Source organism: Mastacembelus armatus, chromosome 8 (assembly GCF_900324485.2).
Source record: "Mastacembelus armatus chromosome 8, fMasArm1.2, whole genome shotgun sequence".
In the NCBI taxonomy this organism is placed as follows: Eukaryota; Metazoa; Chordata; class Actinopteri; order Synbranchiformes; family Mastacembelidae; genus Mastacembelus; species Mastacembelus armatus.
The window spans coordinates 14593318-14616861 of NC_046640.1; the positions used below are offsets into that span (position 1 = coordinate 14593318).

Here is a 23544-nt window from a genome sequence, read left to right on the forward strand (position 1 = left end):
TTCTTCTCATCCCAAAACATCTGTGAATTAAGTGTTATTTTGGTTGTGTCCTATACATCTTATTGCACCTGCCATTTCCCATAAACACATTTATTTTAAGATCTGCATTTTTGCACCTACCGTAATTTCAAAATATTTTGTTTTACACAAAAAAAAATACAACATAGTCAAAATATTACCACACTCAGCATTTAAAATTTAAGATAATCTGTAGAAAATAATGTGGGTTAGGGATAGTGGGGTTAATGGGCTAACATTGGAAAGCAACTGTAAATGACAAAAAAATTCAGGGTATAGGAATTTTAGATGGTCTTGGAATGGGAAATAGATTCAGTACAGTTTTGTAATACGACTAAAGTATTGCCTCAGAATGACAGAATTAACTGAATAGTCATCCAAATGGAACACAAACAAAATTTTATTGCTAACGTTATCTAGGACTTCTCTTTCTATAGAGTCATTGTTTGTCTTTTCTGGGTTACTGTAGAGACATGGTGATTAAGAATAAAATCCCGGTGGTTACACACTAATCAAATATATTTTATTTTGGCTAAGAGATCCCTAGAACCCTGAGACCATACATATAACCCTGACTTTCATTTTAACAGAGTTACAGGCATTTAAAAACAGGAGGGCGGTAAAAATGACCCCTTGGCAATTCAAGTGTTAAATCTTACACAATGCTCCTTTAAAAGGAAGTAAAACAAAAACAGGAAACGTCTCAGGCAGACCACTTATACTGCACAGGATGATCAATATAATCTGACTATGACAAAATCAATAAGTCTTTATAGCATGCTCACACTCTGCTGAATATACTCCTTACTCCAATCTATGTCATACAGCTGATTTCTCCTTTAACCATCCCCACAGCCTCCCCTGTTAAAGTTGCTTATTACTAGATGTGGTGATGGCAACTCTTCCTTGTTGTGCATTATGTATATCACATATCTCATTTATACGTGTGTGATGGGCTTTGTTCTTTATACGCCTTGGGGAGTTTTAATGCGCTCCTCTTAGTATTTTGAGGCTACTTGGATTCATTTGTAAAGGACCATCAAGCACAAAGCCCTTTTTCTGCCAAATTCTTTTATTTGTTGTGATAAATCCTTTGATGTAAGTGTCTCTGGCTGAACTAAGTTTATGTGAGCTTTGAGTTCCTTAGTAAATAGAGACAGATCTGTCACAGCATCAAATAAAGCCTACGGGGTTTAACTGGAAAGCTCTGTAAATATGATGTTGAATGATTCAGAGATAGATGCGAATTTTCATGATAATGTACATTTGTCTATTTTCTTATAAAATCAAATGGTTCACTGTTGGTGTATCTCTGTGGGGGTATAAAAGTACTGTTTTGTCCTAAACCCTTGGCACAATTCTGTCGGTAATCAACTTGTGTTTTCAAATTATCAAGAAATGTGTCATTGATGTATCTGTGCTAGAATTTTTAGACATTAAACTGTGGTATAGGATGAGATTTGTATATTTAAAATATCACAAAACTATTACATTTATTTAGCTAATTTTCAATTGTAGAATCGCTTAAACTGAGGGCACTGTCTTGTAGAACAAAAAGCATGGTACACCATACAAAATAAGAGTCTAATTCTGACTCTGACTCCAAGACACACATGAATATTTAGTAGCACACAAAATACCAGCAGCAATATGTACCCTTCTCCATTCAATGCCTGAAGCAGCAGGTATATTTCTCTACCCCTCCATACCGTCATGACTTACAGTACAGCATCTGTCAATTTGCATATATGCACATCGTCATTGAGAATACAAATCTCTAAACCTTAATCATGAAAAAACACCGGTTAAGCCTGAAAGACAGACAATATGGGTCAGTGACCTTCTCTGCAGGCCCAGGGGTCTTTTGACTACAATGAAGCCCGAACACTGCCATCCCTCCCCCTAATGCCCAGACAGGCACTAATGTGCACATCGGCCATGTCCAAAAGCACACCAGTGAACACAAGCAGCACTGTTTACCACCAAAATCTTTTGTTTTTGTGTCGACTATCGTCACAGCCCCATGTCCGAGCTGTGGCCCTTCCTGCATCAGCAGAGGGGGTAAGAGGGGGTTAAGAGTGGGTGTGTTTAGGTTATTATCTTTTGGGAGTGTTTTGCTTCATTACCACTCTTTGCTTAGAGATACAGAGTCATAAGGATCATCAGAGGTCTAATGAGAATAATTTTGAATGTTAGATATTTGTGACAAAGTATACACTGGGAATTAACCCAGCTGAACATATTGCATCAGTGGGAAGGTTACTGTCACTACAACAAGTCAATGAATTAGACCTGTCTAATGCTGTTCTAATTTGGACCATATTTGGGATTATAAATCAATTCCAAATCTGTTATCTCTCACTCAACAGATCAGCCAGCCAGCCTTACATTTCAGTGCGTGCTTGGTTCATCTTGCTCAGTATCCAGATTGTGTTGCTCAGTGTCAACGGGAGGAGTGCTTCCCTGCACAAATATCTACACCTCATAAAAGTCTTGCCCTCTGGTTGGCCCTGTCTGGCCTCTGACTGTGAGAAGGTTGAACAGGGGACAGCCTGGTGTGTGCTTGGGTTGGTGTGTCTGCAGCACTAGGGTTGAGGTGAGGTCTTGGGTTTTAACAAGGGGCTGGGAGAAGCAAGCAGGACAAACAGACCACTCAGATGGTGACTGTTTCATCTTAAAAGGGCACTAAAGCCCAGATTTTTTTTTGAGATTATTAATCATAGAACTGTTACTGCCACTTCAGAATAACCCTAGCCATACAGAATAGTAACACAAGCTTCCAAGTAATTCCTCTATGGAGTGAAGCATAAATGCAGAATCAGTGTAAAAAATAGAGAGCCTTGGATGTCTACATTTCGATTTTATCCAAATACAGGAGAAGGACACCATAGTGTAGACTAGAAAAATATGATACTGTTGCAAAATCTGTAAATGCAAAAGAAAAACCCTAACCCCCAACCCTAAACCTTCCCCTAACCCCTAAACTCATATACTAATCTAAACTCTAACCCTGAACCTAACTCCCAACACTGAGTCCTAACCCTAAACCTAACCCTAACCATAACCACAGAACTCTATCCCAAACTCTAACGCTAACCCTAACACTCTTATAAAATCCTAAACCCACAATCCTAAACCCAATCCCTAACCCCAGTAACACAAACCCTAACCCAAATCACCATAACCCTAACCTTAAGCCTAAATCATAACCCTAACCCCATACCAAAACCTAACCGTCTAACCCTACTCCTACCCTAACCTATTAATCATAACCCATAACCCTAAACCCTAACCCCTAACCTAAATCTAAAGTCTTGCAGTGTTAAACAAGACCCCCATCTTTTGTTTAGGGATAGAATAAGGACTGAGTCTTTAAACACACTTACATGCATAAAAGTGTGTACACATTTACAGCGTGCATGACAGAAGGCTTCCAGAGGTTCACTGAATGCTGAACCACCTGCTCTTTACAAATACCTACACTTCCTTGTACAGACATGCTGGACTAATGCTTACCCGTGTTGCATATGCCAACACACAGTCAACTTACTAACTGTGCTGTGTGTGTTGCTTGCCGTGGCCCAGATCCAACCATGCCACCCCTAATCCATTTCTCTGTTGCTCATTATTAGTGGCTTGTAAAGATTCTGTATCAGATATGCTAAAAGAGCTTTTCACAGTATTACATGGGATTACTGTTGCTCCTTGCTACATATGTTGCTCACAAACACTGATGTAATGTTGCTGCCCTGTTTACATGGCACTGACAAAATAAATGCATAACTCATTTTCAGGGTTTTCCTCTTTTTGTTTGCAGGCTAGATTGTCACATACACTGTTTTATCCAAAATCCATCCCTCTAACACTATGTTTTTCCTTCTGTTGTGTAATGCAGTAACAGTATGTCCATGAATGAATGAACAAAGGAAATGAAAAAGAGGTCCAGAAAGAAAAAATTGAAATGTTCATATGAGTGTACAATTTAAGGATGACTGTCTGCTCAGGGGTAGTTTCCCCACAAGAGTTTTAGATTTAGTGGAAAAGAGGATTTAACAACCACATGGTCTCAATCTATTTCAGTTACGTTTGCAGTCTAGCTCACTCACAACGTATTTACCCAGCTTGGCAGTAAAATGCTGTACAGAATGCTACATAATCAGACGATAGTTGCAACTTTTAAATGGGTCTCTGAATCCAAAATGATACTGCACCACTACCCGCAGTTGTTCTCTCACTGTCCACAGATGTCGATTGACCCTACAATCACAGGGAAAGTTACATCTCCTCATAAAAGGGGTCACATGCTTTTCATACTATCTCATTTATAAGTGCAGGACAGCTGTAAATACTATATATCTCATAAATAATAAAGAATGGCCTTTGGCCCACTTAGGAGTGAGATCAGCTGTAAGCTCAATTAGTTGCTCCCATAGTCAAATCAAATCACAATATATGGTTGATAGTTAACCCACAGTCTAGTATTAAGATTTCAAATCTGCTAGGATTGGCCTCTAAGTTAACACGTGATTATGATTCTTCTCTCTATTAATATAGTTAGTTACACAGGTCAGATATATTATATGGCAACTTAGCCTAAATCAGAGCATTACTGTTTAGCTCTTTCTCCATACACTCCCCCCTCATTCTTTCCACACCTTCCTGTGTAATGTTGTTTGAGCAATCCTTTGTAGACAACCCTTGCATCTAGTTCTCTGGGGTGTTTACCCCCTTTCACGGTAGCAGGGAAGCAGCTCCCACTATCCCATCTCTGTTTACATTGCTCTTCTCCTCTATTTACTCTGTGCTCCAGTGCCCTGGCGCACTACGCTCCAAACAGCTGTTCCATTATGGAGAGAGCAGGAGCTTCACCCACACAGCGCTGCCATGCAGCTCTCCCTGACAGCCCACCATGGTCACTAGCATGATGACTGCCTGGCTCTGTTGGCACGTCTGCCATTGTTGCCATAAAGCTCACTCTCATTCAATGTCACAGTGGCTTCTGGGAATAGAGTCAGCCAGGGCAACTGTCAGAGATTGTCTTCAAACCACAAGACAAATTTGCCAAGTTCAGCTTTTGATTAAGTGCCTCCGTATGGGATGCAGCTCTGTGATGATTTAAAACAAGCAGAAATCATATCCAGATGATCTAGACTAAACTGGCACAAGCATCTTTACAACAAAAGGGACTTTTATAGTATACCATTACAAAACATATTGCATTTTTATCATTTTGGCACATTTTTCTGTTAGTACCCTATATATCCTGCTGCTGCATGACATCATCCAAAAGGAACATCATCCCACTGATCATGATGATTCTTCGTTCGAAACGCTTTGCCTGGCTTGCTGTCAGGTTAAAGGAAGACTATTGTCTAACTGACTGCCTTAAGGTCATACTATACCATGAATCTCCGGTGAATTATTTTTACCCTTCGCATGTTCTTTTTCCTGCTGGTGTGCACAGCTGGTGCTGAATCAGGAGACAGGAAACCTGGGAGAAAGGCCACCAAGCATCCCCAGGTTCCCAGTGGACCGCTGCAGGGCCCTGTGGCTACAGGGACAGGAGACACTCCATTTATCACAGTACAATAGCTACTGCCTAGGGCAATTGGAGTTAGGCCTGTCTGTGTCTATATGTTCCTTCACATGTATACGCTGACGCCAGTCTGTGTGTGTGTTGTCTCTTCTTTCATGGCGTGTTTGTGTATGTATGATAACAGAGTCTCACATAGCATGACATACAGTGCGTCTGAAACATTAACTGTTCAATGTCAGCAATACAGTGAGTGACACACTTAAAAAGCTGGTGCAATGTAATCTCATCCTTCAAATATAGAATAATTCTGACCTGAGTGATGACAAAATATTCACGTCATGCTGCTATGATAACAATATATGGCATCAAATCCACAAACATCATCCATGTGTCACACAGACTAGTATACCACTAAACAAAAGACCACTGCCTCTCATAGCATGGCTCAATTTAAATGCATTTTTATCAGACGATTTGAGCAATACAACCCTAAAATAATTGCCTTAATAACCTTTACACCCTGCTTTTGTGCATTTATCAATTTCCCTTTGGGCTGGTTGGTTGTATTTATCCTTATTTAGTTTGGTGCAACAAAAGTGTTTGAAAGGGGAGTTTGCAAAAAAGCAACCAAGCAGCCAGCACTTTGTTTTATTGGATACCAGGTAGATCTAAGGTACATACAGGTGATCCTTTTATTCTCTTGTGGAAGCTGCCTCAGAAGAGGAAAATAAATTAGAAAGGACTAAGAGAGCAAAACCTCCTCTATCCTGGGATGCAGGTGGTCAAAACAACTGACACACTGCCGCACAGTCACCGCAGACCTCTCAGGGTGGTGGAGACACATGTGTGCAGCAGTTTAAGCTGCCACACACAGGACCTCTTTCTTCTATCTAGCCTAGCTCTGTAGTAGCCTCACCCGTGATGAAAAGGGATATCAGCGTGTATAATGGCACAAGTGGTGAGTGAGCGTATTAAAGAAAGAGATGAACAGAGAGCGAGAGACAGACAGAGCATGAACTCATGCATGCATGCCTGTGTGTGTGTATAAAAATGCCAGTCATAGCAGGATATAGAGGCATTCTGCCCAGCTGCCAGTCCCCCAGTGCTGGATGCCAGAACCCTTAAATACCTCCATGTCCATCACTGGATGGTTCTGCTCCCCTCTCCTCATTTATATCTAACACTTTAAAAATATACAATCTGCTTTGACACTAGGAAGTCATAAGCTCCATGACTGGCACTTGGGCATCTCATCAACATGAGTTGAAACCTCTGGGTAACTAAGCCAGGCTTTGATCAGACATTTCGGAGACATCTCTCACTTTCTTCAAACAAATCCATTGGGTTGGTATGCTAAATTCAAAAACAAACTCAAAGCACTAAATGTACCTTATGATGCAGGAAACAGCCACATATGATCTTGCTTAATAAAGACATGAGATACTGTGCAGAGCAAGGAAACGAAGATAAAAAATGTCAAATAGAGATGGGGACAAAAATGGTGGGGAAAAAAAAAAAATCTGCCACACAGAGGAGAGGGAAGAGCACAGCATGCACAGGCTGCGCTATGAGATCAACTGACAAAACATCTCTGCAACCTTGGCAGAGGCAAATCAGTATCTATCCCCTGACTGGTCTGAGACAGTTGTTATGTATAGAGACCCAATTTCACCTTATATCTTCTCTTGAATTTTAGCCCTGCTACCTGTCAGTAGGAGAGAAACAGAAAGTGAGTGAATGAAAGTAAGAGACAGAAAAGTCAGACTCGGGCCCTGCTGCTGAACAGTAGGGGACAAAGTGAAAGAAAAAAAGAAAGAGAAAGATGTAGACAAGAAAGAAAATGAAATCTAAATGGACCAATTCAGCTGGCGGAGCCACGCTGATATTCACCTGAGGGCAGTCTCATGCCCTGTTTGTGTCTCCATGGAGACAGGCCTCCTGAATGTGCGATTCTGTAAAGACTGACAGTAGTCCAGCTAGCTAGCCCTGCTATTGATTTCCACACAATTTCCCTGACCAGTGTAAGATCAGTGTAAAGAGCTAGCCTGTGGTCAAGTACTCAGCTACAAACCAGACTGGTGTGGATGAATGCAGAACACTGCTGTGCATTCCTGTCAATGTTCAGATCAATATTGTTATATGTTTTTCCGTTGATCATTGACATCCAGTGAGTATTTTAAGAGACATTTCAGACATGTATGATGCATTCCTTTACTGATTTCAAATGTATGGTACCCATCGCATCAGACAAAGTATTTTCTCAGCTGCTACCAAACATTTGCTTGCATCTCCAGCTGTGAATATATTAAAGTTTAAAGACATCAGCCAAGTAGGCTAAAGTCTTGATAACATCTTATAGTCTGGTGCCTTGAGATATAAATACATCAACAGTACAGGGCATATCCATTTTGTATCCTGCATGGTTTCAAGCCCTGAGGCAGTTGTCCTTAATGACAAGGCTTTTCTGTCATCTCTCCCCACTCAGTTCCACTTCCCTTCCTATCCTGACCATAGGAACCAGATCAGAGTCTCAAGATGGCCTTTATCTGAGGTCTATTGGACAGTGTCAGCTTACAGGCCCCACTCTGTACACACGGCACATTATGGAAGTTTTAATAGGTGATCAGAGCAGCTGCTGCCAGCACAGCGTTGATTTACGGTGGCTAAGAGAGGGCTTAATGACTACAGAGGCAGACAGCTCTTAACCCTTTGATGTGCACTGGATAATGTAATATGATCAGGTAGCCCCCTGGGAAAATGCATGAATGTTCAATATAAGCATATACCAGCACAAATGCTTTTGGAATACAACTGCATATTCTAAAATCTCCTTAATAAGAGCATTCCCATCTCTTACAGCTATACAGAAGACTTACAACAACATATGGGTTTGACTTGTGCCACTAGTCAAGGCTTGTGACAGGCCTGTAAGCTCCATGAATGAACATGTAAACACTCATACAAACACACATCCACACACAGTTGTGTTGCTGGCTGACAGGTGGTGCATGCTCAATGAAATACAAGCTTACCCAGCACAAACAGCCCCAGTAGGCTTAGCACTTCAGCAGAGAGCAAATGGAGTACTTATGCAAAAGCTAGCACTATTCCAACCATGCAAGATCCATCTCAAAGGTCAAAGGGCACAAATTCTGTTTGCACCTTCAAGACACCAATATTCCCTCTTTTACAGTATGTCCGGGAAAACAGATGGGCCAAAAAAAAAAAAAAAAAAAAAAAAGGATGAAGTAAGATGGATCAAATACATAATTAATACATACACACTTTCACACAAACATGTTTACACATATAAATGGAAGCAAAATAACCACACAAACACTCCTAAGCAGTAATCATTGCTGTAACAACTGAAATTCTCAGCCAACCTACTGTTTTGTACCCCAACATAAACCTCCAGCCCGGGCCCCATTAGCCCATCTAGGAATGATAGCTAAATTGTCCACTAGCTCTCTGAGGCCAGCCAGGATGTAATCAAAAACAGACGGAATAATCAACAAAAATGCTCTCTATTCCGGTAAGGATGTCTCCCAAATGCACATGAATTACACCGAAGCAGGCACTGGGACTGTGAATGATGTTGGGTTACCAGCACCAGCCAAGTCACTCTTTCCCAAAGCCAAGTGAGAGGATGCCAGGCACTTCCTGCTGTAAACAATCTACCCACAGACGGAGAAAGAGGGGAGGAAACCTCTGAATGGCAAACAACAGTAGACAGAGGGAAGACCCAGTTGCTCAATGAAAAATTTGTCCAGTGAGCAAATGTGCTCAATTTGTCAGACAAGCTATGGTAGTCTGTTTGAGGGGAATGTGTGCATGTCTGTGCGTGCCTGGTATTACTCACATTGTGGGCCAAAATCTGTTTACACACTTGCATTGCGGGGACTCAGCCTTCCTCTTGGGGACCAGATGGTCCTCATCATTTAATTATTTAATTTTAAAATGACGACTTGGTTTAAGTTTAGGGTAAGGGGTACAGAAGTAGTGGTTATGGTTCAGGTTAGGGTAAATGTGCAAGAAAATAAATGTAAACCAACGTAAAGTAATGAAAACAAATGTGTACATGTATGTATGCTAAGACAAATGGCATCTCTCTGTGTAGATGAACACATAGCAAGTGCTCGGGGCTTATGGAGACAGACGCTGGATATACAGCTTGGCTGAGTTCACACTACATAATAAGGCCTCCCTCTCTTTTATTTATCAGTCTCTCTCCTCCCACATATCACCCCCTCTATTCCAACTGCTGGCCTAAAATCCTGTCTTGTAGCCAGTTTCATTAGCTATGACCTCACATGACACCATGTGTAGCTGTCATAACGCTGATTTAGTAACTGTCTTTTGCGACAAACGGGTGAAAGTTTTGATTTAATTTGCATATGAGTAATTCCTATGGTTCTGCACTTGCACTATTTTGGGTACTACACGTTTTTCTAACCCCTGGCTATTGTACTAACTGTGCTAACAGATTTTGCTGGGATACTAAACAAACATACTCTTCTGACCCGCTTAAAGGAATCCAGGACTAACTGAAGCTTTTGAATCAGCAGGGGGCAGGTATAATGCATAGACTATTGTCAGCTCAAAGTATTTATTTACCTGTGTGTAAATCACTGTCTTTTACAGCATCTGTGTGTGGGAATGCAGTAAAATGTGAGAGAGAAGTGCCCTGTGACGTTTGTCTGGCTCTTGAAGAATGGAAGAGCTTCTATATACCCATTTGAGTGAACAGACCAACCTGTGGACACGCTGTAGCCCATGTGTCTGCACATAAATTACCATTTATGCATGTGCATGCACGCACAGGCACAAACGAAATACACAGACAAGGAATGTGTATTTTAGCAACACATGCAAGCTCACATCCACCTAGACATTAGCTCACACATAAACACATTTTTTTAAAGACAGACACACATACCTGTCATTGTAATTCACATGGTCATTCTCTATATATGAAGGAGACAGGGAAATGTCAGAATGGCAGAAGCTGAGGCCTCATATTAGCCCTGCTGTCAGAGCCAGTGAGCAAAGGATGACATTAACGTGAGCTCTCCTGTCCCTTAAAGCTCACCATGTCTGCATCGAAACAAAAGCCCAGTCTGCACACAGTCAAACAGTGTCCACTAGTCTGCAGCTAAATCACTGAGGAACTACTTTTATTGCTTACCTATTTACAAGCTGCTTTCCACAACAGCTGAGGTATTTTTGTTAATAATATATTGCACTGACAACGATGTAACCTACAATCAAGGCATACCACCTTCTCTCTCTGCATGACCAGTCTTTTGTCTTCACATCCTGGCGAATAGGGGGAGGGGGGTTAACAAGTTTGGCTCACTCTAAAAACAAATGACATCCTACAAAACAAATGTGGCATTACAAGTGAGTATTAAAAAGCTTGACATTTACCAAGGCTCATTTATATGGTTGCCCATACTTAGCTCATTGGCAGCCCCCACTGCACTTGGGCACCAGCAGGAGTGAGAAGACGAGGCTAGACTAGGTTTGGGATGGGCAAACACAGTGGGGTGAGCCGTTAACAGCCTGTGGGAGGACTGTCCTGTAGATGAATGAACACCTGGATTAATGGGGTCAGTAAGCACCAAGCTGCTGAGGAAGGAGAATCCCAGCCAAGGCAGCCATTTTATATTTTACTTTTACTGCATGTCTCATGGACCGTTTTCCTCTGCTGGTTTTAGAGGGGCCAGCAGGAGAGTCCCATGGGGGCAAAAGAGAGCAAAGAAAGGACATTTTTGTACCTGTGTGCTGTATGTAGGACATGAGCAGTGGGGGTGCTAGTTACACAGTTATGATTTTATAAACCCTCTGTTACTTTAAAGGGCACAACACAATAGCAGACACCGCAATGGGTTTATGCTGGTATTTTTGCAAATCATTAAAGAAGCTGAATGTAATGCAGTAAATTGAGGTTCCTGAATTGGAGAATGAATATTTCTGATGGCATTTCATTGTGAAGAGGTAATGTTTGCACTTCAAAAGTGGTAACTATGTGTAAATATTTTTGTCAGATTATTTCAAACATTTGCATCTTAGTCCTTTGGGAGTTAGTTGGGCTCAGTGTGCTACTAGACAACCTTGATTTCTCTCTGTGCTTTACAATGCAACCTCAACAGACAGTGTTGGCCCTTTAAATGGATCTCTGAGTGCTTGGCAGGCTAATAGATGCACTATAAAGGTGCTAATGGATGGCAACCTGAAAAATGGTCTTATCTGAAAAGGTCCGGGACAGTTATAAATGAAATAATCATGCAGGGCACATTAATCCATGTTCATGCCCTAGGGGGAGACCTCAGTTCACCATCTGATCTGTGTGTCAGTGCATGCATGCAGCACATGTACATGCCTGTAAATGTATGTCTATGTGTGAACTTTTTTTTTTTGTTTGTTTTTGTTTTTTTTTTTTCCATAATTTGCTTACAGAGCTAACAGGTAATCAGAGGACATGACACACAGAAAGAGAGGATGAAGTTAGAAATAGAGTAAAAAGAAAGGGAAAGATACAAAGAAAGGATGACAACCAATAAATACAAATAAAAAATAATACCTATAAAAAATATATATATAAGAAGAAGAAATTAGAGACATTTAAAGTCACAATAGGCAATTTGGTACGGCCACTTTATCACTACAATTGAAATGACCCACAAATCTTGCTCACTGCCGCAACATATCTTTCTCAATATAAATGACATTTAGACTGACTTGTAAAAAGTTACAATATTACTGATTATTGATCAATTATCAATAAATGGATTAACATTCTAATCTGATTGCCAACTGATACAGACTGATTACCTGAGAAATCAGGATATTTTCATCTATTCTCCCTCAAAAATCTATTTGCTGCACTGCATTATGAATTAAGGCAGCTTTGAAGAGCAAAGCTAAGAAGATAATTTCTATTAGGATGCTTGATAAAATGAGTGACATTCTTGTTCTGATTTCACAACATAATGCAATGAATACAGAAGAGAGAATACAACACAGTTACAATTTATAGCTAACACTGCCATCTACTGGACATGGATCCATTGTACCAATCATAGAAGCACAACTGTATATTTATGTATATCAAACTTGATTTAGCTGACAAGAAAAATACTTAAAATATTTTTTTCGAAGACAAAAGTTAATTATAATCTGAATAGACAAAACTGTGGTATATCTGGTATCCAAAAACATGTATTATTCATACAGGGACAAATCATTTGTACTAACTGATTGTGATCTCAATAGTCAAGTGGTTTTTTTTTTGGTCTCTGGTATTACAATAGCACAGACTCACTAAATCTTTGCTTGGTAATAATATGTCTTCAAAGACAGGATAATAACAGGTTATCTATATTGCCACAAAGGTATGGGACATATGACATTTTAAAAATAATAACAGGAAAATACAGCAAATGCTAAGATAGTCTGACTTTTATTTCCTAGAATGGGTCAAGCTTTGAAAACACGCAATTCCAAAAGTATGTAACTCAACAGTGTCCTTCATTAGACCCTCCCTGCCTGGCAAATGATCATATCTTGCAAATTCCAAGTGCTTTCTGTTAAAACAATTTATAGTCTCCAGGCCCAAACTGAGATTGCTCAAGGGATGTAACTGGAATGATTCTGAGACTTGACAAACTTTCTGCATGGCCACAACATACATTATACAACTGCTCTGCCAGACTGTGTAAATAATTTAATAAGCAATAATTTATGACATGTATTTTAAAGTTACACAATGTTATTTCACAGAATTCTTACAATCTAACTATTGTTGGATAGTTAGATTGTAAGCCCCGAGCACTTGCTATGTGTTCATCTACACAGAGAGATGCCATTTGTCTTAGCATACATACATGTACACATAAGTTGGATATATGGATAGTGTAACTGGTTAAATGGACAGATTTAGGATCCTTCCAACTACAGTAACCTTCAGTTAATTTCTTAATCACCAAGATGACATTGTAGTAAATCCATCTAAACCTCTATCACTGACATATGGTCAGCGATAGACACATCTGCCTCTAATAGTAAACTATTTTTAGGCACAAGGCAATGCTGCCACCCAGTGATCACAGGGTGAAGGAACAGTGTGCAGGAAGAGGTTTTCTCAGGTTGTTGACCCTCTTTCGTGATGAAGCATAGTGGCTGCTTAGAACACCTCAACTGGTTCCTTTCAGCATGTCAGAGGAACAGTTCTGCTTAAAGTTCTTTTTCTCATATCTCACTTAGGATGACACGGATTTGACAATTGACAGCTGTTCTTTAGTTACTACACATACATCCACATCTGATGTACATTTGGGACACACAAACAAACAAAGTACAAACCTTTGTCCTTGGATTAACATTAAATCGGTAAACCTCTACAGTAGACTGGGACCACTATGTTAAACACTCTTAACTGTCAAAGCTAATAGATGAGAGCACTTGCTGTTAAGCACCTTTGGAACTATAACATATCATCATATATAACATATATTATTTAAATCACACACACACTTCTGTGGATTTGGTGTTTACAATACACAGTTCCCCCTAGCATTAGGCTACCTTTAACGTCCCCAGGAACCTTAGGGAAAGAGGGTGATAATGCTCTTATAAAGGTGGATCTTGGCATGCACTGTAACAAAGGTCAGGGGAATGGAGTAAAGTCCAATTGGCTGGCTATCAGAGGCAGGTCTGTAAGTATTAGAAAGAACCAGGTTCAGAATGAACCAAGCACACCAAGAGCAATCTTTGTACATTCAAATCGGGGCTATTCAAATTTTTCTTGGCTGGATTTAACAAAGTCAAATGTTGCTATAAGGCTCCTCTGGACCTGCATGTTGCAAACTGGGGTAATAACTGTCATAAATCATCAATAACCATTTGGGAGTTTAGATTATGTTTCTGAAGGATCTTTATGGAATTTTTAATCTTTACATCAAGACTTAGCTAAGTAAAATTCTAGTTATTCATATGAAAAATATAATAAAAAATGATAAATATGTATAAAAAATAGAAGAAGCAGTGCACAGCCACCAAAAGCACCTTTACTCTCTGGACATTGTCCAGTCAGGATGTTGCTTACCAGCAGATCAAAGCTGGGATAATCCAAGGGTTGGATGGCATGGCTACTAGTTTATACAAAACTTATTGTAAATATCAGAGAGAATTTCAACAGGAAGTCAGGATGACAAATGAATGTGTCAATGTGATTTACAAGGAAGGATGACCAGGATGGAGGAGAAAGGGTAGAGCTGAGATTAAGGGGAAGATAGAGCTAAAATAGAGAACTGAGTCTATGCTGAGTGTGTACTGGTGAAGGAGAGGGAGGAAGGGAAGTTTGTGGTTGGTGCACTGGTATGTGACGTCAGCGGCTTGTTGGATTGAGATGCTGTGTCCTGCTGATTTTAATCCTAACTCATTAAGGAAGAGGGAGCAAGTGCCTGTACAAGCCCTCTGGGGAAAGAGCGAAAGTGACAGGGGAAGGACAGAACACAAAACAATCCATCAAAGGAGATAAGCGGAGCTAATTTACTGCCTGATAGACAGACGAAGGAAGAAATCAAACATTTAAATTTTTTCTTTTCAGTCTCATAACTGCTTTGCCTCATTACCCTTTCCCTTGCTTGTTTTAAACCTCTTTACAATCTTAACCTCTCCGCAATACAAACGTGTGGCCTGTTCAAGCATGCCCACAAACGGAATTAACAGGGCTTTGAAGCTACAGTTTGGCCTCATCAACTACGAGAACCGCTACCTGACAGCTGAGGCCTTTGGCTTCAAGGTGAATGCCTCAGGCACGAGCATGAAGAAGAAACAGATTTGGACCTTAGAGCAGGACGAGCAAGATAGCCAAGTAGTGTTCCTCCGCAGTCACCTGGGACGCTATCTGGCCTCTGACAAAGATGGAAAGATCACATGTGGGGCAGAGAACCCTGACCCTGACTGCCGTTTCCTTATTGTAGCCCAATCTGATGGTCGATGGGCACTCCAATCAGAGCCTTACTTACGTTATTTTGGAGGCTCGGCTGACTACCTATCCTGCTTTGCCCAAGTCATTGGGGAACAAGAGCTATGGGCTGTCCATTTGGCTTTACACCCACAGGCTAGTCTGCTCAGTGTGGCTCGTAAGCGCTATGCTCATCTTTCTGCTTCAGATGGTGAAATCTCAGTGGACAGTAACATTCCCTGGGGAGTGGACTCCCTGGTCACCTTGGTATACTCGGATGGCAAGTACAGCCTGAAGACCTGTGACAGCCGTTTTCTTAGCAATGATGGCAAACTGGTGAAGGAGAACAGCAATTATACGAGCTTCACACTGGAGCTGAAATCTGGCAAGCTGACCTTTAAGGACTGTGACGGGAAATATCTGACCCCAGTGGGTCCTACAGGAACACTGCGTTCTGGCCGATGCTCCAAGCCTGGAAAAGATGAGCTGTTTGATCTGGAGGAGAGTCATCCGCAAGTAGTTTTTCAAGCTGCCAATAAAAGATTTGTCTCAGTCAAGCAAGGTAATCATTCTGTTCTGAAGTCTTCAGGAAAAAATATTTGTGAATGCATTTAAAGCAACTTCAGTGTATTCAAAATGAGGCCAAGTAATGCGTGTCTTCATGGTAACAAATATGCATGATAACAATATGGCAAACATGCAAGGTAAGCATAACTACAACTGTTTACTGTTATAATATGACACTAGGCAAGACTATTTTCACAGACCCTAAAGAGGTACTATCCCTTGTTAAGGTATATTTTTACAATTTGTTTTTAAATGCAATAATCATGTTTCAGATACTACTGATTTCACATTCGTCAGATTTTGTTCTACATTAAGTCCCTTTTAAGAAATCTGCTCCTTGCAATTCTCAGTGTAAGCTCCAAAAGAGTTTTGCAAACCTATTGGAAAACAGAACAAGGATCGCTACAGAGACTGTCAAAAGCTGCAGGTACTCTGGTGAACCTAGCCTTAGTTTATGTAAAATAGCTACACAACATATAAAACCATATATGGTGTGCCTTTTGACAAATAGGAATACAGTGCATTGCAGGAGTGCTTTTACTGTTGGGTGGTGTGAACATGAAATTAATTTAGATATTATACTGAGCATAGAAATGTTGCATTCAAATTATGACCTGGATGTATACTTGAAAATTATAAGTTACATTACAATATCCAAAAAAAAAATTAGTAACATTTACCAACTAATGAGAGAATGGCATACCAATTTTGTCTAGATGCTGGATCCAGAATGGGTGACAGCTAAAGTTTGAAGGTAATTGTGGTAATGGGCTTTGTCATTTCCACTGTGTGTCCATTGAAGATTAAGCACTGCAAATGACTCCAGGGCAGACCTCTGCCCCAAGGGTGTCAATTGCCATCAATGGACTTTAAGCCTTGGAGCTATTCACTCTTTATCGTCGTCTAGTGAGTTAATGTTCTTCAAATTATATAAAGCTGTGGCCAGCCAGAACAGCAATATGGTGGCAGCAAAAAACGGGCCACAGCCAGACCTTACTAAACAGGTCAGCTACAAGGTCTCTTGTGAGCCTTTAGAAAGTGATCTGCTCTGTCCTGTGTAATTATTAAAGCAAACAATGTGGGAGGATAGTAAAGTAGACTGTGCTCTGTTGCAATATCTTGAAAGCCTTAAAACAACTAAAGCTTCCTACAAGCTTTATTATAGGACATATTTACAGATGTACAATGCACTTAGAATACTAAAGCTTCTGAGGAACAAGGTTTTTCTGTAGACAGCACTCTTTATGCATATGCATGAAAAAAAATCATTTAAAAAAACTCCCTGTCATGGCCATATTTCAACAACCTGCCATTCCATCCTTTTACTACAGGGCAAAAAAAAATGCATTTTCTATTGTAGTGTTTGGCCTTGTGGTAGTTCCATGTTTTTTAAGGAACAAGGCACTGAAAGCTGCTTAGTGGGCCCTGCAGTGCAGATTTGCATTTCACCACTCAGGGAATTACAGCAAGCGAATGAACAGGGAGGGTGGAAGGGTGACTGCTGGGGATTAGGGTTGTAACAGGCTTAAGAGAAAGGTTGAAGGATATTTCTGTGGCATCTATGTTGAACTACAGTAGACACAGTTCAGTTATGTGTGTCTTTGTATTCTCCGCCACCTGACACATGTGGATTAGGCATGTGACACTAGACTGGACTTGATTGTAGAGCACAAGGTACTAACTGGGAAGAAGGTCACAATTTTAAGAAAAGGGTCGATGTTGTTGTGTATTGGGTTTAGCTGTACTAGCACAATGGCTGTGGCAAACAAAAATTGTTGATAGTTGATTGTTTAAAGTTGATCATTTAAAGTAATGCTCTGTTATAATATATTCATATATTTAATATGAAATATCTATACACTTTGTAAGTGAAATAGTCTCCAATGCTGACATGTTTTCATGGTGGGGAAAAGGGGAAAATATTGTAATTTGATATTATTCCCAATTTTCACACTTGGGTCATTATAAACTTTGTGTGACCTAACAACACCCGTTGCCTATGTAATGAGATAGAAGTGTTAAATGAGTCATTGCAGGCAGTACACAACATTATGTGGCACAACAAAAAAAATAGGCATGAATTAAATGTCTTAGGCAATGCCTGAGAGAGTAAATGGCACTTAAGACTATGCAAGACGGTAATCCATATTTTCGACTGAACAAAGGCACAATTATCAAGGCTGTCTTTTAACCCATTTTACCAGGAATGAGTATTTCTGCCAATCAGGATGTGGAGACAGACATGGAGACCTTCCAGATGGAGATTGATAAGGAAACCAAAAAGTCTATGTTCAGGACCAATGGTGGATCCTACTGGACTCTAGTGACTCATGGAGAGATCCAGTCCACTGCCAGAGAAGTGTAAACTGCTCTCACAGCTATAACAGATCTGCATTCTTGTACATTTTCACATACTTCTAACATAAACTCCTTCATCTACCCATCCATGTCTTTTCTTTCCCCAGAGAGGTCAACACAATGTTCGACATCGAATGGCGAGGACAGAGAGTGGCACTCAAAGCTAGCAACGGAAAGTATGTGTGTACAAAGAAGAATGGACAACTCTCAGCACTGAGTGATACTGTAGGTAAGTGCTTTTGGCCAAGCCATCTAGGACTCAATGCTGTGTTTGTAATTGTCACCACAGGTACAGCTTGGTTGGCCCAGATACAACAGAAGAACAGTATTTATTCTTCTTTGCAGGTGATGATGAATTATTCCTGATGAAACTCATCAACCGCCCTATTCTGATCCTGCGTGGAGAGAATGGCTTTGTGTGTCACCACAAGAACTCCAACACTCTGGATGCAAATCGATCCGTCTATGACATTTTTTCACTGATCTTCAATGACGGTGCCTACAATATAAAAAGTCAGTGTTTTCATGAGTGCACAGCATTTTACATTTCTGCCTGGCAAGCAATATATATTTCTGTCAGGTTATTAACAATATTTACTAAAACAATGATTTTTGTCTGTGCCTGACATATAATCCACTGGCATTAATCCGCAGGTGCGAATGAAAAATACTGGTATGTCTCTAGCAGTGGCCTCGTGTGCACAGATGGAGAAAAGCCAGAGGACTTTTTCCTTGAGTTCCCGGAACATGGACGCATCGCCATCAAGGGCTCCAATGGCAAGTACCTTCGTGGCGACCAGGGTGGCACACTAATGGGAGATGGTACATGTCTCGATGCATCTTCTCTCTGGGAATACTGATCCCTTTAATCTGGATTCTCAAAAACGCAGCTGCTTCAACAGCTGATATAAAGCAAACTGACTGGGTAACATTTTCCTGCCTGTTTTTATACTAGCTGCCAGGTGTTTTGTCTTTGAGATGACAATGCCAACATCAAGCAATACATATTGCATGAAAATGTTATTTCACAAATATGGAATAAGACAGCGGCTGTCCCAATTTTTTTTTTTAAACATTCTTTGTTCAGTATAGATACAGTGATGATAAAACATATTTGAGGGTAGTCAAACTGATCCTTCACTGTGTCCTAACTTAGTTTGTTGCTGCCTTTGACAGATTTTCTGTTCAGTGCATTGAGTACATCCATGAACTGGCAACAAAAAGAACCATTATTCCTTCTTTTGCTGCTGAATTCCACTGGTTAACAGGAATAAATAGCCCCAAAAGGTCAAACAGCTTTTCCAGGGGTCCTATCAAAACTGATACAAATCTGGTAGAGAACAAATCAGTCCTGGACACCATCACACTTAAGTGAAATCAATAGTTGTTCATTGATTGTGATGGGGGGGGGGGAGACGCTCAGACATAATATGAACTTCATCTGATTTAGGGTACTAGAGATTAGTCAGCTATTTTATTTTGAATCTTACTTCTGTATCTGTCAATAACCCCACCACATTTGTGGCTTTTAAATTATTTCAGTACTTTGTGTTCTTTAAGAAGAGTGGGGACACTAGAAGCAAAGGCAATGCATCATTTTCTCCAAAGAGAGAAAATGGATGGTGCCAATGGTGCAAATTCCACAAAAGCACAATATAAAGCAAATAAAGTAATACAAGTGCAAAGAGACTGGCCCATATCAGGTACCTCTGCTATGCCAAGCAAAATATATCCAAAGAGGTCTAAGGCCTGCAACACTGGAAACAAAACAACACTATTTTTTTTGCTGAATAACACATATAGAAATAGAAACATCTGTCATGCTCAGGAACAAAGAATATCAATTGAAATGTAATTTATCAATATCAGGGACAAGCAAGAAACCAAATGGGGCTTTAGTTAAAGCATTTGATGGACTACACATCATTTTAATGTACCAGGTGTGAACTCAGTGTTTTACTGATGTTCAGCCTAGGGGCCTTAAAACATACTGCACTCTACATCTCTTTATACCCTGTTCTCATGATCAGAGTTGGGTGGTAAGATTAGATAATATGATGAATTTTGATAACTGATATTTTTGATAGAGCAAGTTTACTTACTAGAGTCAGAAAATTCATTAGACCATCACAACAGTCACAAAAGACATGCTGCACAAGCTGTTGGTCAAACCCAGCTCTGATGTGTCAGTGGACTGCTCCTTCAGACAGCTCTAGATTTGTTGACGTTTCACTTCTGGCATCTGCCTATACCCTCTGCTTCCAGTCAGTGTGCACAGAAAGGATGTCTCACTCCAACTCACAATTCTAATAAATCTTCTCACTGAACTCTGGATAAGACAAACAACAACTTCATTTCACAAAATGTTGGGGTGTTCCTCTAAGTAACTACATATCGCTGTTAAGTTAAAAGGTGATCAGCATTTAGTTGACCTTTCATCAGGAAAGGTTTAATGGGAAAATACTTTAAATTTCTCGCACATGACTCACTGATCTGATCACATTATCCCGACACCCATCAAATCGCTAAGGGCACAAGATGCCCAAATTTTAAAGAAACAGATGCTGATGTGCACCTCACTGGAGGACCTGAGCCTGTATAAAGTTTATTCTGTAGATTGTAGTTAGAGCTTTTCCTGGAAGAAATCAAATCTATGATAGATCAAGTGTAATGTCTAAACCAGTGGTTTTGTGATGTGTGCAATTTGCAATTAATAGACAAACATTTTAGAGAGCAAGCTCTAAAAGGCTTTATCTAAAAGGTAGACACATCCTGTATCTATAGTCTCTGGCCATATTTTAGAATGTATTTTATATAGAGAGATAAATGTTTTACTGTCTTTGTTTTCTTATATGATTTTTGAAATTGTTGATGACAATAAAAATATTGGCAATATCTCTTTTGACTTTTGGACTAGAATTGTTTGCCAAGCTATAAAAATATATGTGAAATCTGTGGCTGAGTAGTTGGGATGGTAGAGGAGGTTGGCCAGTAATTGTAGGCTTGTTGATTGAAACCCTGGCTCGTGCTGTCTAGTTTCAAAGTGTGCCTGAGCGAACCAGTGCTCCTTTGTATGAAAAAACTACAGTCTGGACAAAAGTGCCTTCCAGATTACTGTAACCCAATGTGCAGAAATCAGAATTATCTAACAAATGTGATGTGTGTGACATTAAATTAAAAGTACTCAATAATGAATCTAAAAATTCTAAAAGAGCTGCACCATTTATTGAATTAATACCTGGAATAAACATGCACATTATATTTGCATGCTGTTTTTTAAATGGATTTCCATGTTTGAGGTTTGGCTATTTCATATTTTAATTACATCTCATTGTGCTCTCATGTTTGAAAGGCACTCGACTGCAGAATTAGCACCACCAGCTGTTTGTCTCAACATACTCAACTCCTAACAATCACACACTGGCAGTGAATGAAAACACACATTAAATTTTCTCTTACCCAACTGTATGGAAATTCTGACAAAATTTGCATTACATTTGGATGGAAACCTGACTCACGGCAGTGTGAAAACAAGCAGCAACCACAACACCAAAGACGCTAAAACTGAAGCAGCTAAACAAAATTCATTCATCATTCATGTTACTATTTACACCAATGCAACATTCATCCATGCATAAAAGTCAGCTATGGCTTTCTGATTAGTGTGGCAGTACTAAGGAGGATTTTCCCCATTTGTTACACTGGGTGGCAGTGTGGATCTATGGTTCATGCACTGTTACAGTCATAATCAGTGACAAGTGCTGTGAAAATACCATATCCTGCTGCAGTCATGACAAGCACAAACACCTGTTAACAATCCATCACTCTGCAACCAACCTCCTGGCATCTATTAACACTTTCAACAGCCCCAAGTCAGCCACTTGCAGAATGCAACAAATATGCTCTCAAGAAAAAAAAAACAAGCCATCATTTCACAGTAGGAAGTCTGATGTTCCTAGTCACTCCCTTCTGCAACAAACAGTATTTTTGTTCAAAGAATGTCAGCTTCCTCTGAAAACATCCATGTTCACTCTAAATGTTGCTCAAGACCAACACATTTTACACTGTCACTTAGCCTCTTTTTGTTTAATTCTATAATTGAACTGGCTAAAGTTTTCTTTGAGAATCACAGTTCATTAATGTCCAACTGACTAGCCCTAACACACAACTCTCTGAAACCAAGAAGTTTTAACAGATTAACTTTCTTTTGTGTGACAGAGCTTTTTCGTTTTTGCAAAGCATTCAGTACTGGATGTGCTGTCCACTATAAGAATGAGAGTGGTAAATATTTTAGTATGTTTATGCTTCTGTCCATCAGAGTGTGAACTGTAACTGGAGCTGGAGTGTGAATGAACTACACTGTTCTCTTCATCTCTGTGCTGCTGCAACTCTGGCTAGATTTGCCTGCAGCCTGTGCTGTTCTGGACAAGCAATACTACAGTAAAACGGTGGTCATTTGTGCTAGGTTTTCAGACAGAGGACTTTGTTATTTTTGAATTTCAAGCGACCAGGGAGGTTATGTCAAAACTACAGAGTAGATGGAGACAAAGTTCGGATTTTTTTTTTGTTTTTTTTCTGTTTTAAACAGATGGCCAAGACACATTTTATGCAAATCAGGTTTGAGTGAAGTTCTGCCAATTCCTTGGATCAGCCATGACACTCCAGCAAAACAGACGCAACAAGTTAGGACTGGCTGACTATATACCCAGCTTTCAGTGAAGATACATAGTTAAACTGGAGCATTTTGTGCTTTTAAATTCTAAATTTGGCATGTTCTTAGAAGAAGAGGAAAACCCAGACCCTAAAATGAGGAAAGCCTGGGAATCTACTGTTATACAATAAAACACAAGGGCAATACAACTCAGAATGTGTTTAGAATTACAAAGGTACTGCTCCTATGTCGAACTGCACATATATAACACTGTCAGAATGTGATGGGCAGTTTTCTAAGTATCAAAATCAATGCAGCAGAACAAGACCACACAAATCTTTAAATCTGGTAATAAATTTGTCCCAACATCTTCTATGTTTTGCAGCATCCAGAACATTGCAAAACACCCTTTTCAACAATAACACCTTTTCATCAGCAAAA

At 39.9% G+C, this 23544-nt stretch overlaps 1 protein-coding gene across 1 annotated transcript; it reads left to right on the forward strand.

Annotated features, from left to right (window-relative positions):
• The first annotated feature begins 15266 nt into the window (after positions 1–15266).
• Positions 15267–19312, forward strand: fscn2a (fascin actin-bundling protein 2a, retinal). Its single transcript, XM_026325633.1, has 5 exons — positions 15267–16089; positions 18299–18455; positions 18560–18681; positions 18798–18965; positions 19107–19312. Exons 1-5 carry the CDS (start codon positions 15267–15269, stop codon positions 19310–19312), a joined length of 1476 nt encoding a protein of 491 aa, XP_026181418.1.
• The last annotated feature ends 4232 nt before the right edge of the window (positions 19313–23544 follow it).